Here is a 15,230-nt window from a genome sequence, read left to right as displayed (position 1 = left end):
CAGCCGGGCCTCCCCAGCCGCTCGTTGCTGTCTTGATGCTATGGTTGTGATGATTTATTTGCCTTAGATGTCTGCTTGCTTGTGTTTTACTTAATCTTTTTGATGGGGAGCCTGGGCAAAAGGATTGTAGTTGCTGAGAATAGCATTCAACAATCATTTGTGAGACTGGAAGTTTTTAAACTGCTTTTCTTCCTTCCTGAAAAAACGGTAGTTAATATGGTAATTATTGTAATTATATTGTAATTATACTCATGTACGGCTACACCATGGCAGTTGGGTACCCGAAGATCAAGATGTCCTATGAGCTGATCAGGCTACCCGGTAGATCTGTCACCTCAAACTTAAATCATTTCCTCGGGCTGGGGACTTTGCTAATCCTCTCTACGGGCTCTTTTAAAACAATCACTTAATTGCTGTCAACCAGCCTTACCCCACTGTATCACTCAGTTTTAAATATGGTCTGATTTCCCTTGTGCCTTCTTAACGGCTCTTCTTATGCTTATACGAAATACCAGACATGTGGCATGAACTTTTATGATCATTTCAAGGTAACACCTCTCTCAGGTAAATAATGATGGAGCCTTCATCTCCACTGGGCTCCCGCAGCATTCTCCAGGTTGTCGCTCAACCCTGGGGCATCTGATATGTCTGTAACACACACAGGCATGGGGTCAACCCCGAGCTACCCTGTACTTTGTTCCCTGGTGCTGGCGTTTGAGCAGCGGTGTACTCTGAGACCTTCAAGTCATTTTGTTTCCTCCTCTTCCATTTTAAACAGATGATTTCCCCAAACCCCAGATCACGGTTCAACCAGAAACGCAGTCAGCAATAAAAGGCTCCAATGTGAGTTTTACCTGCTCAGCTGCCAGCAGCAGCGACTCCCCAATGACTTTTGCTTGGAAAAAAGACAATGAACTACTGCAGGATGCTGAGATGGAGAACTACGCACACCTCCGGGCCCAGGGAGGTGAGGTGATGGAGTACACCACCATCCTGAGGCTGCACAGCGTGGAATTCACCAGTGAAGGGAAATACCAGTGCGTCATCTCCAACCACTTCGGTTCATCATACTCTGTCAAAGCCAAGCTCACCGTAAACAGTATGTGATCCGCTTTCCTCCAGTGTTTAAAGATACCTTTAGAAGCAGCTGCATTGTCTGTCTCTCTGCTCCCCTTCCTCTCTCCTCCCCCCACCCCTGCTTTTCTTTCTCATAGTTTCCCACCGAGTTACACAAAAATCACTATTTTTTTATTATTTGTATCTCAATTCACGTCTCTGAATGTGGAAGGATGGACCAGAATTAAAATGAACCAGATACTTTGGCACTCTCTGGGGTACTGTGATGTGTAGGGCCACACAGCATACTGCCTTTAACTGAGCTCTGGATGCAAATCCTGCCACTCCTGACATATAGTTATGACTCTCAACAAGTCTTACCCTTTGTATCTGTATCTTCCAATTAGAGATGGGGGCTGGGGAGATGGCTCAGAGGTTAAGAGCACTACCTGCTCTTTCAAAGGACCTGCGTTCAATTACCAGCACTCACATGACTGCTTAAAACTGTCCGTAACTATGGTTCCAGGGCATCTGACACCCTCCCACAGACACACACATGCAGGCAAAACACCAATGAATGGAAAAATAAAATTTAAAAGAGATGTTAAGTACCATTTCATAGAAATGTCATAATCCATAAACTGGATACTACATGCGTCAGTGACTTGTTGGAGCACCTTGGAGTTTGGGTAGTGCTCAGTAAATGCATTCATAGTGGCCACTGTCAGTAAACGTTTGCTGCACACACATGCAGGCGTACAACTCTACAATTCTAAGATTGTGGTTTGGATGCTCTCCACTTTATCATTTTAACTCTTAATACCTGCCTGGTAGACGATTTCGGATATGATTTATTAATGAATTCATTGAGCAGGCAATTGCTAAGGCCTGGCACATAGGAGAGTTTAGAGTGGAGAATGGGATGAAAATCACAAAATGCTAGGTCCTGGAGGCCTGGGCAAAGAATAGATGGAAGTGAATGGGCACAGCACGGAGAGATTTATTGATTTGCCCAAGATCTCACACTTAATTATTGAAAAAACTAAAATGTGGCCAGAGAATGCCGGGAGGATCTTTCGCCTGAAGAGCCTGTGACCCGAGTGTTATTCCAACTCCCATCAGACCTTCTCCTGTGTAACCCAGAGCAAGCAATTTCTTTTCTCCAGCTCAAGTTTAGTTTCTCTGTCTTAGAATAATAACCCTGCTGTAGCTAAGTCAGGTATCTCCGTGAGTACCTGCAAGAGGAGCAGTGCGGTGACTCTCGGAACGCTAGTCACACCTGCATGGCTTTTGTGGTTGCAGTGTTACCTTCCTTCACCAAGACCCCCATGGACCTCACCATCCGTGCCGGGGCCATGGCCCGCCTGGAGTGTGCTGCCCTGGGGCACCCTGCACCACAGATAGCTTGGCAGAAGGATGGAGGCACAGACTTCCCAGCTGCCCGGGAGCGGCGTATGCACGTGATGCCCGAGGATGATGTCTTCTTCATCGTGGACGTGAAGATTGAGGATATCGGGGTATACAGCTGCACCGCTCAGAACAGTGCAGGGAGTGTGTCCGCGAATGCGACCCTGACTGTGCTAGGTGAGGCAGACTGTTTCTTAAGACTCTGAGTCCCTCCTGAATGCCCCAACTCACCCAGAGGCTGTTTGGGGGCATGGGCAGATACAGATGCAGAGCGTTCTGCCTCAAAAAACAAGCAGCCTCGGGGTAACTTTGAAGCCACGGGGCATTTTACATGTCCAGGCTTCTGGCCAGGGAGATGAATCTGCCTGTTTCACTCCAAGTATAGTCTCTAGTGTTGTCTTTGTGGACAGGGATCATTCACAACCATTGGTCATCTCGGTGTTGTAAGGAATATATAACAAAGTATCTATAGATAGATACGGAAGACCCGCTCTCTTTGCTCCACCTCCTATGTCTCTGTGGAAGTTCTGGTTTTTTACCACCTACCTGAAAAGGTGTTTGTCAGATTTGGAACTTGTTCATAATTCATGTGTCTTTGGGAGAGTTACAATAACCTACCAAGATGCTGGGTAACAGAGGAGGTCCTTTCAATGTTTTCATGCAGACCTAGGTATCTGGCATGAGAAACTTAATTCAAAAAAAGCATGGGGCTGGAGAGGGGCTCAGTAGTTAAGAGTGTGTACTGCTTACTGCTTCAGATGACCCGAGTTTAGTTCCCAGGTTCACGCCTGCCTTTAACTCCAGCTCCAGAGAGCCCACCACCTCTGACCTCCCCAGGAGTCACATTCCCACACAGGCACATGCATGTCATATACATAATTAAAAGTAGTAAGAAGAAATCTCTAAAGAGCGTTAGACTTTTTTGACATATCAACAGTCTTGTGTGTGAAATTGTCTTTTTTACTCATTTTCTAGATTTTTTTTAAAAAATGTTTTCTCTTCCTACTGCTAATTTACTCACCTTGGTACCAATGTGGGAGGTAAATTTTCCCCTTAAGTAGTGGGATGGGTATTGTGATCCAAGGTTGCCTTGTTTGGGGGCTCTTTAATGTGGTTGTCCAGTGAGCTGTAGGAGTATACAGTTTAAATAAATTCACCTGCTAGGTCTTATGTGGAACCCAGTTCTCATTTAGGAAATCAAAACCTTGTACTTTCAGAGACACCATCATTTTTGCGGCCTCTGTTAGACAGAACTGTCACCAAGGGAGAAACGGCGGTCCTGCAGTGCATCGCTGGTGGGAGCCCACCCCCTAGGCTGAACTGGACAAAAGACGACAGCCCGTTGGTGGTGACCGAGAGGCACTTTTTTGCAGCAGGCAATCAGCTGCTGATCATCGTGGACTCGGATGTCAGCGATGCCGGAAAGTACACTTGTGAAATGTCCAATACCCTGGGCACCGAGAGAGGCAACATGCGCCTCAGTGTGATTCCTACTCCCACCTGCGACTCCCCTCACATGACCGCCCCGTCCTTAGACGATGACGGATGGGCCACCGTGGGCGTCGTGATCATAGCCGTGGTTTGCTGTGTGGTAGGCACATCCCTCGTGTGGGTGGTCATTATATACCACACGAGGCGGAGGAACGAAGACTGCAGTATTACCAACACAGGTGTGTAAACACAAGCTTGGCCCAGGACGCAGCAGTCATGTGTGTTTGTGGTTTCGCAGACATTCCCTCCTGGGATGTGTCTCCCAGCCTGGGTCTGCCTCAGAAGGGTGATTCATTTGCTGCAAGCTGCAGGAATATGGAGTAGCTAAAAATTACTGCCCCAGCCTGAAATAACGCTGATGCACAAAGATTAGTCTTTATATTAAAACCTCATCGGGATACCCTGATGGCTGAGAGATCAAAACCAAAGCACGAAGTGTGAAATAGCCCTTTTCCAGGATGGGCATGGGGAGGCAGGAGCCACCAGCGGGTTGGCTCACCCTCAGTAGCAGTCCTGTTCTGTGTACCCGTGCACACACAGCACGGTAGGATTTTGTCATGAGGATTAACTGCTAGCTTTGCTACTGATGAAACGGAGAGTGGTTCAAGGACTAGATTCCTGTTTTGAGTCATTACCTTTTGATTTTGAAAACGTGGTTTTGAAATTTGGGCAGGGGTATATTTTGTGGGTAAAAAAAGTAAAAATTAACTCATGGCTCAGAGCTGAAAAGCAGCCATGTGCCATTCCTGTCTTTTCCAGATTAGATCTTCCTTTATTGATATTGCAAAACAAAAACAGTCTACACTGTATCTGTCAGTGCCGGGAGCATTGGGGCAAGGCTGTTGATGGAATGCTGTTGTTTGATTACAGATGAGACCAATTTGCCGGCCGATATCCCTAGTTATTTGTCGTCTCAGGGAACATTAGCTGACAGACAGGATGGGTACATCTCCTCAGAAAGCGGAAGTCACCACCAGTTCGTTACTTCTTCAGGAGGTGGATTTTTCTTACCACAACATGACAGTGCCGGTGAGTGTCTGAGATGTCCATGGACTGTTGTTTTGAATTCATGGGGGTGGGGGTGGGGGAGTCCTACATGTAATAGTAAATTTTCAGAAGAAATTGATAACAGTGATGAGGCCTGATGAAAGTTCTCTCCCTCTCCCCCTCCTCTCTCCCTCTCCCCCTCCTCTCTCCCTCTCCCCTTTCCTCCCCCTCCCCCTTCTGTTTTTCTAGAATGGATATTCAAGTTTTATTAAAGGCTAGATACTGTGGAAGGACACACAGGAGTACATTCTCTGATAAAGAGAATCTCTCCTCCCCCTAGCCCCCAGTAGGAATAGAGTCCTTTTATAGCTGCTTGGAGAATAAGTCCAAGCAAGAAAGTAAAAGACCAACGCAAGTAAAACTTTCGAACACAGAACAAAGAAATTTAAGAAAATGGTAGAAAGTGTAAAGGCCACCCATGCTCATGAATGGGAAGAATTAATGTTGAGGAAATTGCTGTACAGTCAGAAGCTGTCTACGGGTTCATGACAGTCCCCACAAAATCGCCATGTCAGGGTCTGGAGAGATGGCTCAGCTGTGAGAAGTACCTACTGCTCCTCCAGAAGACTTGGTTCCCAGCGGCTCACATAAACCTGTAATCATGTGCAAGCTCGTGAGTGTGTGCACACATGCACACAGGCACACATATTTTTATATCCTTTTGTTAAGTTCTGGAAAAGCACCTTTTTAATGGTAAAAGAAGGTAGGCAGATTAGGTCAGATTTACTTTCTCTGGGGATGTCCAGCTTCCTTTACATTGTGAATGTTCCTTGGCGCTGAATGTCCTGTGTTGGAGTTTCTTGCATAGTGTAAGAGGCCAGGTGGCTTAAAGACGACCAGGGAAAGCTGATGTCAACCACTTGTAGGTGTCTTTATGTGTCTGAGACTAAGGATGGGGGAAGCATGATACAGGAGCATCTCATCATAGACCCATTGCCTGTATACAAAAGTCAGTCGCAGCACTTCCCAGAGAGGTGGTTGAAAGGAAAAATGGAAAACTACATACACAGGACTTGGCATATGCCTAACCCTCTGCATGTGAAAAGTCTAGTCTCAGCCGTTTATCTTTCTCCACAAGCCTTTATTGAGCGTTTATATTTGCTCTGTACCAGACCACGAGGTTGGGAAGGAAGCCTACTTGTTTTCAGTTTCAGTTTAGTCTCTGGTGAGACAAATACTTACCCAAAGGGGGGGAGGGGAGATAGACAAGCTGACTATGAAGTCGTCCTTGGCAAGACAGTTGAGACAGAAGATCCAAGCACAAAGTGAGCGGGAATGTTGGCCAAGGGTAGAGACCCAAGCTCAGTCAGGTATAGTGCAGCTGATTAAGAACACACAAGGGAAACCTTTAAGGGACAGGCCTGAGGCATACAATTGACAGGCTGGCCTTGAAGGTGGCACTCTCCCAGAGCAGCATCAGGGGCTCCCAACATCGCTGAGCCACAGTGTGCTTCTCTCTTAGACCACAGGGCATCCATCCTCTGCTTCCATGGCAACTTTAAGGAGAGCCTATCCATAATCCACTGCTAACCGTTGTATTGTTCCATGTTGTTTAATTGAACTACCAGGACATGTTTTGTTTGGTTTGTTTTTTTGACTCAGCTTTGAGGTAAGACAATAAAAGGCTACTAGTCAAATGTCCATGCCAAGTCTGGTCACCTTGAGTGTTCAAGCCATGGCTATACACATAGATCCGATTCCCTTAGAATCCGAATGGGGCTAGCAACACTGTTGGCACACCTAACTCAATGGCTTATCAGGACTTGCTATAGCTGCCCTGATTGGTGGATCCCAGTTTGAAACATTGGCAGTCGGGACCCAAGGATAGCTTGAATGTTGACCATTACAAGCCCAGCTCCACAGGCCTCAAGAAATTGGAGAAAAATTCCTATGTATGTGTGTACCTTCTCTTTCTTATCACGTTCTAGTCAACTTTTCTTCTGTAAATACGGAAAATGCAGAACCAGAGAGAATGTTGAATGGCATTTAATACAAGCAGTTTGGTGACTGAGGTTTGTGTTTTAAAGGAACCTGCCACGTAGACAACAGCAGTGAAACCGACGTGGAAGCTGCCCCTGACCCGTTTCTCTGCCCATTTGTGGGCTCCTCAGGTCCTGTGTACTTGAAAGGAAGTACGTACGGCCCAGATCCATTTGACGTTTATCTCCCAGGTATGGTTTTCTTGACTGAATAGGGTTCTGTTTCCTGAGAAATACTCCCCGGCGTGCTAACCGTGTCTCCTTCTGTTCTGGATCTCAACTGAAAAGGTTGTAGTTCTGACCCAAGGAGAGCTCTAATGGACCACTATGAGCCTGGCTACATGAAGAAGGACTGCTTCCCATGTGCTCACCCCTCAGACGAGCCCTGTGAACGGAACCTCAATGGCATCCCGTGGCCACACTCAAGAAAGCTCATGAACTCCATGTACTCTCAGAACGAGGGAGCTGTGGTTCAGACTCCGCGTTTAAACAAGTCCTCTTCAGATTTTAGCGCAAGTCAAGAAGCAGCATCGGTTACTTCAAGTAACTCTTTCATGGGTAAGTTTGTCAAGCCGGGAATCACCTAACTTCTCTGACTCAAACTCCATCTCGCTTTAGACAGTGGTTTCATTCGTGACGTTGCTGCAATGTCCTCTGAGTTGCAGATGTTTCTCAGATGCAGCCAGGGCTGGGAATTGCGTGTGGTTATATATTTAATCTGTTCCTAAGCCCCGGGAGCTTTCTGGGCTGGGCTGTGTGTGGCATGTATGAGACAAGAGTTTGGGGGGATGAGTTAGGAGCTGGGCTTGTCAGCCATGTGGAAAAAGTGGTTTTGGGTCTCGGCAGCCTGAGGGGTGGAGCCGTATTCTCTGCATGGTTGCGGTTTCCTAAGTCTGGTGGCTTCTAACTGAGCTCACAGTGGAAGCCGGGGAAGCAACATCATACCTAGCCTAGCTTCTGACCCTCAGCAGAGGCCTACAGTGCTTACCCCACAAGCCAGTGCTGTTTGACAACAGCTAGCACCACAGGAAGATTGGGAGGTATTTTGAGATGAACAGAGAGTGGATATTCTTTTTATTGAGGGAAGCAATCAGACAAACAGGCCTCGACCTGCCGTGGTGTGTTTTTGAGCTCTTGGTTTGTTTTTAAAGGAAAATTCCAAACCATTTTACTGTCGTATTTAAGAAATTTTACCCGTTGTCCCAGTATGATTATTTATATACCTTCCTGAAGAAAAAAAGAAAAGAAAGTATGTTCTGCAGAACTAGGGTAGGCATTTTAGTTAATTGGATGATATTTTCCTGCAGTTGAAGAAAGGGCGAGACAAGAGTGTCAAAAGACGCTGGCTGTGTTTTATGCAACCTCCCTTCGTGGAGAATCAGGTTCACTTCGATTGACAGACTTCAGGAACTTCAGTGATTAATGTTAGCAAGGGTCATGGAAAGCATTAAAGTGGACATATTTATTTGGTGGTTTTAGATAAATGGGTGTGCAGGTGCTCTGGGCTCCATTCTGTAAGCGGTGCAGTCACACCTACAGCTGCACAGGACTCCAGGTGTTCTGGGCTCCATTCTGTAAGCGGTGCAGTCACACCTACACCTGCACAGGACTCCAGGTGCTCTGGGCTCCATTCTGTAAGTGATGCAGTCACACCTACACTTGCACAAGATTCTGGGAAAAGAAAGCGTCTTCTTGTTATTGGAAACATGCTCGCTCCTTTCCTTGTTCATTTACATGCTTGCAAAAGGACCCCTTGTGCTCATGGGATTTTCCTTTCTTGCAGGTACCTTTGGAAAACCTCTGAGGAGACCTCACCTGGATGCCTTTTCAAGCTTTGCAAAGCCACCAGACTGTCAGCCAAGCCCCTTTCGTGTGACAGCACTTTCTTCTCCGGAGTTGGACTCTGAGTCAGAGGAAGATGAAAAAGAAAGGACAGATTCCCGGGAGGAAAATCGCAGATGTACTTACCAGCAGATATTAGACGCTTACAGGACTCCAGACTGCCAGCCTTGTGACTTGGACACATAGGCTGGATGGGTCCAGAGGAAATCTTCCACACACTACCTCATCTGGGCTTCTATTTAAAAGAGACAGAATGCTGTGTTTTTAAATGGACTTACAAAGTTTAAAAAGGAAAAAAAATACTTTATTTATACAGAGGAACAAAAATTACAAAAAGTTATAAAAAATTTTTATACTGGGAATAACTTTCATATAAAATGTGTTTTTAAAAAGTATTTTATAACTTTGTTTTATATGAAAAATATCTTATGTAAATTAATGGTATAAGTCCATGACTATTTTATGTATTTTTATAAAGCCAGATTTCTTTTTATTGAAGAATGAATGCTAACGCCTTTTAAATAATCCCGTCTTGCAACTTTTTTTGTTTTTGGACAGAGGCCACTTCATTATTTCGTACATCACATTTAACAAAATGTGTTATTTGGTGCCATGCCCCAGTCATACAATAATAGATTTTACTGCATTTTAGGCCTATTTCATTTGTATTATCACATCTCAAATAAATTAAAGTTATATTTAGCATGTTACAGTACAGCCAAAGGGCCCATTCAGCCCACTGCACCCCTGGATGGTTAACAAACTGGCATCACGTGGTTTGGAACCAAGCACACTCAGGAGGAGCTGCAGCCATCAGAAGCGTATTTCTACTTCACCAACAGAAGGAGCTCTGTTGCTCCCATCTGGTCACCTCTGTAGCCTGGATGACTCCACCACAGTCCCTGTTTCCTTAATAATGCCAATGCCTTTGTGGTCTGGTACCTAATGTCTATCCCGGGAGTTTCCCATCCACCATGGCTGATGCCATAGCTAGGAGGTCCTTTACTGCATGTCTCTGCAGTGGAAAGGGTCACGGAGAAGGTGAATGTTTATCCATGTTTGGTGTGGGATGCCACCCCACTCTTTCCTGCGCTCGCTTGTCTTCCCTGGATGTGGGTGGTGTACACACAGTGGTGTATTTGGGCTGTGCACAGTGCTTCTAAAATACTCCAAAGCATATTTTCAATGAATGTGTTTTACTAACTTTGCCATCCTAACCTTACTTCGCTGGAATTTAAGGTATTGAACCTGTTACTTCAACACCTACTGTCTTCTAAGGTGTTTGCTTTAAACAGTATGAAGGGAGAATGTTACGTGTCAAGCTCATTCATGAATGAATGAACAGAAGATTTTCAACACCGTGTACCCAGACTCCAAGCAACAGAATAGATAAACTTACTACACTTGAAGACTCTGGTGATCAAACTGGACATCTGTTCTTAGCAAACTCATGTTCGTGTGTCATTTAAAGAAAACACTCTGGCCCATGATAAATTGCCATGATAAGAGTTAGTATGGTATACTGAACATAAAAAATAATGGAAACGAGGGTGTGGGTTTCAGCCATTTGCAGTTTTTTAAAGTAAACTAAAAGTGGTGCTTGGGAAAGTAGAATCTTCTGTGAGAACAGGGTAGAGATAAGAATTCCCTGTTCTGTGTCCTTCTTTATTGAGAGCCAGGGTCCCAAACCTAGACCACAGCAAGCTTCCCCTTTTGTTTAGAACTTGGAATCTTAAGACAGGAAGTGCATCCCTCCACAGACAAACAGAGACCAGGAGAGATTTCCCATGCTTTGGCTTTAACTGTCAGGTTTTTTAAATCTTACTGTGAATTTATCTACATTTGTTACCTGAAGTGTTCCAAACATGGACTTCTTAATTTCTTTTGAAGGAGTCATTCTTTTTCAAATTTTGACACAAAAGTTTAAGTCAACACCTTAAACATACTGGAATACTGGGTTGGACAAATGGCTCAGCAGGGAAGAATGCTGATTTCACAGGGGGCCTGGGTTCAGTTCCCAGCACCCACATGGTGGTTCACAGCTATCTGTAGCCCCAGTTCCAGGGGATCTGATACCTCCTGATGCTACAAGCACCAGACGTACACACGGTGCCTGGACATGCTTGTAGGGAAACTCAGACAAAAATAAAAAGAAATCTTTCTTAACACAAGGAAAAACTGGCTTCCTCAACATAATTTCACTGAGGGTAGCCAGACTTGCGGAACAGATAGGAATCTCATCTATGTAGAAAAAGAAGAACTCGGTTCCGCTGACATCAGCAAGAAAAGAGTACACACCCATCGAATGAACAAATATGTAGACATTAAATTCTAAAATAACAAAGGAAAGGGCAAATGTTAGCTCCATTGGTCTGCTCACCTTATTTTTATGATGTTAGGAATCAAACCCAGGGCCTCAACACATGAGCAACTTGCAATTGTCTGAGCACATGTCATTTTTAGTCATAGGTATGGCCGCCAACTTGATTTGAGTCCTTCTGCCTTGTAGAACTGAATGTGCATGGTTGGCACATGCCGTAGACGTGACCTGTGGTCACTTCCTTTTCCTGATCTTTCCACAGCCTCAGTGTTCAGTTTCCTGCAGTGCTAGTGAACCCAGTTTCACTCTACAATGTCTGGGGAAAATCTTGGCCCTCGAAATTTCTGGGCCAGCTTTACTACTTATAGCTTTGTAGAGACCAAAAGTTTACATAAGATGGCTTGAGAAAATTCATTCATTTTACCTATGCCCTAGGAAAGGCGTTCGTGTCAGGAGATGCACTCAACACTGAAGACAAACTTTAAGTGCACGGGAGAGGTAGGAGTGTTCAGCGGGCAGCTGGTGGCCGAGGCAGAATGCGGTTGTAAAAACACAGGATTCTGATGACGGGGCTTTTTAGGGGAAATAAACTGGTCTTTTCTCTATGAGGCATGCATATATCTGAAGGGTTTTGATCAAAGGGAAGACATGTATTAATGGGCATTTATTTAGTACTGGGGAATGAGTTCAGCCTTGGGCATATTACATATGTATGTAACCACATGTTAACGCTATCTAGGCTGATAACAGACTATAATGGACAAGGTTGGAAACCAGGAGCTGCTGAGGATGCCTAATCTCAGGCAGGGGACAATGTAGGGACAATGAAGTTTATTGTAGATAAAGTCAGCTCAGCTTTGGACAGATTATCTAAGTCTGAGTGATGTTCAAATGGAAATGTCAGGTTGGCAATCAAGTTTATGAATCTGAGATGAGCTTATGAGTTTAGGAGTCATCAACATAGAGATATTATTGAAAGACTTTACCAGGTGGTGGTGGCGGCCGCGGTGGTAGTGGTGGTGGGGGCACCAGCGCATGCCATTAATTCTGGCACTCAGGAGGCTGAGGCAGGTGGATCTCTGTGAGTTCAAGGCCAGTCTGGCTTACAGAAGGAGTTCCAGGGCAGGCTCCAAAGTTACACAGAGAAATCCTGTCTCCAAAAAAAAAGAAGGAGGAAGGAAAGGAGGGAGGGAGGGATGGAGGAAAGGAGGAACGAAGGAACAAAGGAACAAATACTTGGAATCAAATTATTCACTAATGGAGTAAGCAGAGAGAGGAAACGAAAAGACGTCCGAGGTGGGCTCGGGCTCTCCAACAAAAAGCACCTGGCAGATGAAGAATCAGTCTAAACTAATTGAGAAGAGCTGGTGGGCAGGAGGAGAAGCACAGACGGTATCCTTGGAAACCACGTTAAAAAAATGCCAAAGCACGCATAGGATCACTGGTGACTGACCTGTGCAGTCTGCTGAGAACTCAAAAAAACTGGAGCCTGAGAGTCTGTAAACCTATCAGTCCCATGGAATCCACACGCGACTGTAGGAGTAACTGGGCTGGGGTCAGGTGCAAAACCTCATGGGAATGGACTCCCAGGAGCATGAGAGGGAAGAAGTGGGATGCAGAAACTCAAAAACAGCCTTCTGAAGAAAAATAAGGAAGCCACCACAGGACAAAAAGTCACAAGAGGAGTTTGCTTCTTTGTTTTGTAAGATGAAAAAAATCAATGCCCAGTATAACTTAATGTTGAGAAAAATCTAGTAAAGGACTGATAACTACCGGAACTGGTGTTCGTGAGAGGGGGCAGAAGGTTGCAGAGAACAGTGATTTGTCTACATTGTCAGCTTAGATTGAGAGATGGTTTTAGTCAGTTTTCTCTTAGAGAGTGGGACTGATAGAATGAACGAAAACACACACACTAACAGTCATTCATACATATATATATATATATGATTTGTCAGACTGGCTCATACATGGTCTTAGTAATCCAACCCCGGTTGTTTCATGCTGGAGAGGCTGAGTGAGAATCCAGGAACTTCTTAGTCCACAGGACTCGGATGTCTTAGGAGCCCCAATATGGTGTTAGAGGCCTGGAGAATTGCTGAATCGTTGTTGATCCCAGAGGTAGAATGCAGGTCACCAGGCCTGGTGGAAAGTACCTTTACCCAATGAGCTGTCTCACCAGTCCAGGGAAGCTATGCTTTTAAAGAGATAAAAAGAAGTGAGTAGATCCCTGCCCACTCTACGGCTACTTCACGGGAGTCCTTGTGTGTCCAGAAGCCAGGAGTAAGGGATCCTGATGGCAAACCACCTGGCCATGAGTTGCAGTAAAGAGCCAGGATGTAGCTCAGTTGGTGTAGTGCTTGTCAAGAATCCATGGAGCCTTGGGTTTCATCCCAACACCTCATAAGCTCAGGTGTGGTGGTGCATGTCTGCAAATCCAGGATTTGAGAAGCCGAAGCTCATCCTGTCTATAAGAGCAAATTTGAGGCCATCTTAGAAAAATAAGACCCTGACTCTGTTTTTTTAAAACAAAAGTATCCAAGGGCTATATAGATATGGGCCTTGAACAACAAAAGGATTTGACATCCTTCAGACAGTTCCAAAACCTTTAAATGAAACAAAATAGCCACAAAAAGATAAAGTATAAAAGTATACCCCAGGAAAAAGTACCTGCTGCCAAGTTGAAGTGTGTGTTCTTTGGTTATCTTCTATATATACAAATTTCCAAAATATCCATTTTTAACATTCTTTGGCAGGCATTATTTTTGCTATACTGTGTTAATCAGACTTCTATAGCCATGATGATAAAATGCCTGAAAAAAAAACCTCAAGTTTATAAGAAGAAAGCTTTGTTTTGACTCTTAGCTGCAAAGTTTTCAATCCTGACTTTGGAGGCTGGACGCTGCTCGCTCTACGATTTCTAGTAAGCAGGAGTGTGGGAGGGATTAGAGGCCCAGTCTTCCAGGGTACACTCCAAGGATGTAACTTCTACCCACTACTAAGTTTCACCATTTTAAGATCCACCGTCTCTTGGTTGTGCCACAGACTGGGGACTAAGCCCTTAACACATACTAAATGTCCCTACTTTGGGGACATTTAGTATCTAAGATAGCACGTGCACATTAACATAATGTTAAGCATAGTTGATACTGGCCACATAAACTCTCTAAGTTCACTTTTGAAATCTTATCTCTGACATCCATGAGAACCCTCAAACTCCAAAGATTACTTCCAACTACCACTAGTCTTCAAACAGAAGTTACACTGTAGCCAAGTCCCTATGAACCATGACCCCAGCACATAGTGACCCATAGCCAGGTACACAGTGACCATAAACTAAAGCGTAGTGGCTACACTGTGGCCAACTGCATGCAGTTATTCCTGGTGGTGGTTGCCTTCTAGACAGCAGCTTGTGCAAACCCATGCATTTCCTTTCTTCTGTCGTCAGTTTTCTCAAGCGCACTCTAGCCCCATACAGGCCTGCCATCAACCGGACCCAGCACCACCCACAGAAGCAGCTAGATGGTTGTTTGCAAATCATTGCACATGTATGTGTCAACAGAGGCCAGATCCACAACCCAAGATGCCAACAGGTACAATCACGTTGCCAACACACTCTAGACGCTCCACTACTGGTTTGGGAATTCCTACATATAAAATTGTGCCAATGCTCCAGACTGTAGTGAATGAAGGTCTTGTATACCCCCTCCATCTTTGCCGAATTCCCTAGCTCCCTCAACTTGGACCTCACCTCAGACCAGGTGTTCCTGAATAAGTAATATAGATTTATACTTCTAATCCAGCAGGAGTGGAGTCTACATATAAAAACATCTATTAAAGCCTAGAATCGTTTAAAGAAAGAAAGAAAGCTGTCAAAATAGAAAGGTTGAAGAGGTTTCTTGGTTTCATTGCCCAGTGCCCCCACCCCAGGGAAAATAAAGCTCACCTTTTAGAACCAGATGTTCTTTAGAATTTAGCAACAATGGCAAGGAAGGGGGTGAGCTCGCTTTTAAGAAAATAATAGAAGTTTATGCTAGCCTTGTAAGCATGTACATAATTTTAAATGTTACATAAATATAAAAGAAAGATAA

At 44.8% G+C, this 15,230-nt stretch overlaps 1 protein-coding gene across 1 annotated transcript in view; it reads left to right on the top strand.

The window, feature by feature from the left end:
- Lrig3 (leucine rich repeats and immunoglobulin like domains 3) overlaps window positions 1-10,231 on the top strand; it is a 49,642-nt gene extending 39,411 nt beyond the window's left edge. The window contains exons 13-19 of the mRNA XM_040754778.1: window positions 779-1,099; window positions 2,359-2,640; window positions 3,681-4,133; window positions 4,825-4,983; window positions 7,029-7,172; window positions 7,269-7,538; window positions 8,764-10,231. Coding sequence (XP_040610712.1) covers window positions 779-1,099; window positions 2,359-2,640; window positions 3,681-4,133; window positions 4,825-4,983; window positions 7,029-7,172; window positions 7,269-7,538; window positions 8,764-9,008 — 1,874 coding nt within the window. The 3' untranslated portion in view covers window positions 9,009-10,231. The remainder of the gene's footprint in view (window positions 1-778; window positions 1,100-2,358; window positions 2,641-3,680; window positions 4,134-4,824; window positions 4,984-7,028; window positions 7,173-7,268; window positions 7,539-8,763) is intronic.
- Window positions 10,232-15,230: the final 4,999 nt, after the last annotated feature.

Source organism: Mesocricetus auratus, unplaced genomic scaffold (genome assembly GCF_017639785.1).
Source record: "Mesocricetus auratus isolate SY011 unplaced genomic scaffold, BCM_Maur_2.0 Super-Scaffold_100011, whole genome shotgun sequence".
Taxonomy (NCBI): domain Eukaryota; kingdom Metazoa; phylum Chordata; class Mammalia; order Rodentia; family Cricetidae; genus Mesocricetus; species Mesocricetus auratus.
Note: the sequence above shows the minus strand (reverse complement) of the source record. Positions and strands in the feature narration are given on the sequence as shown.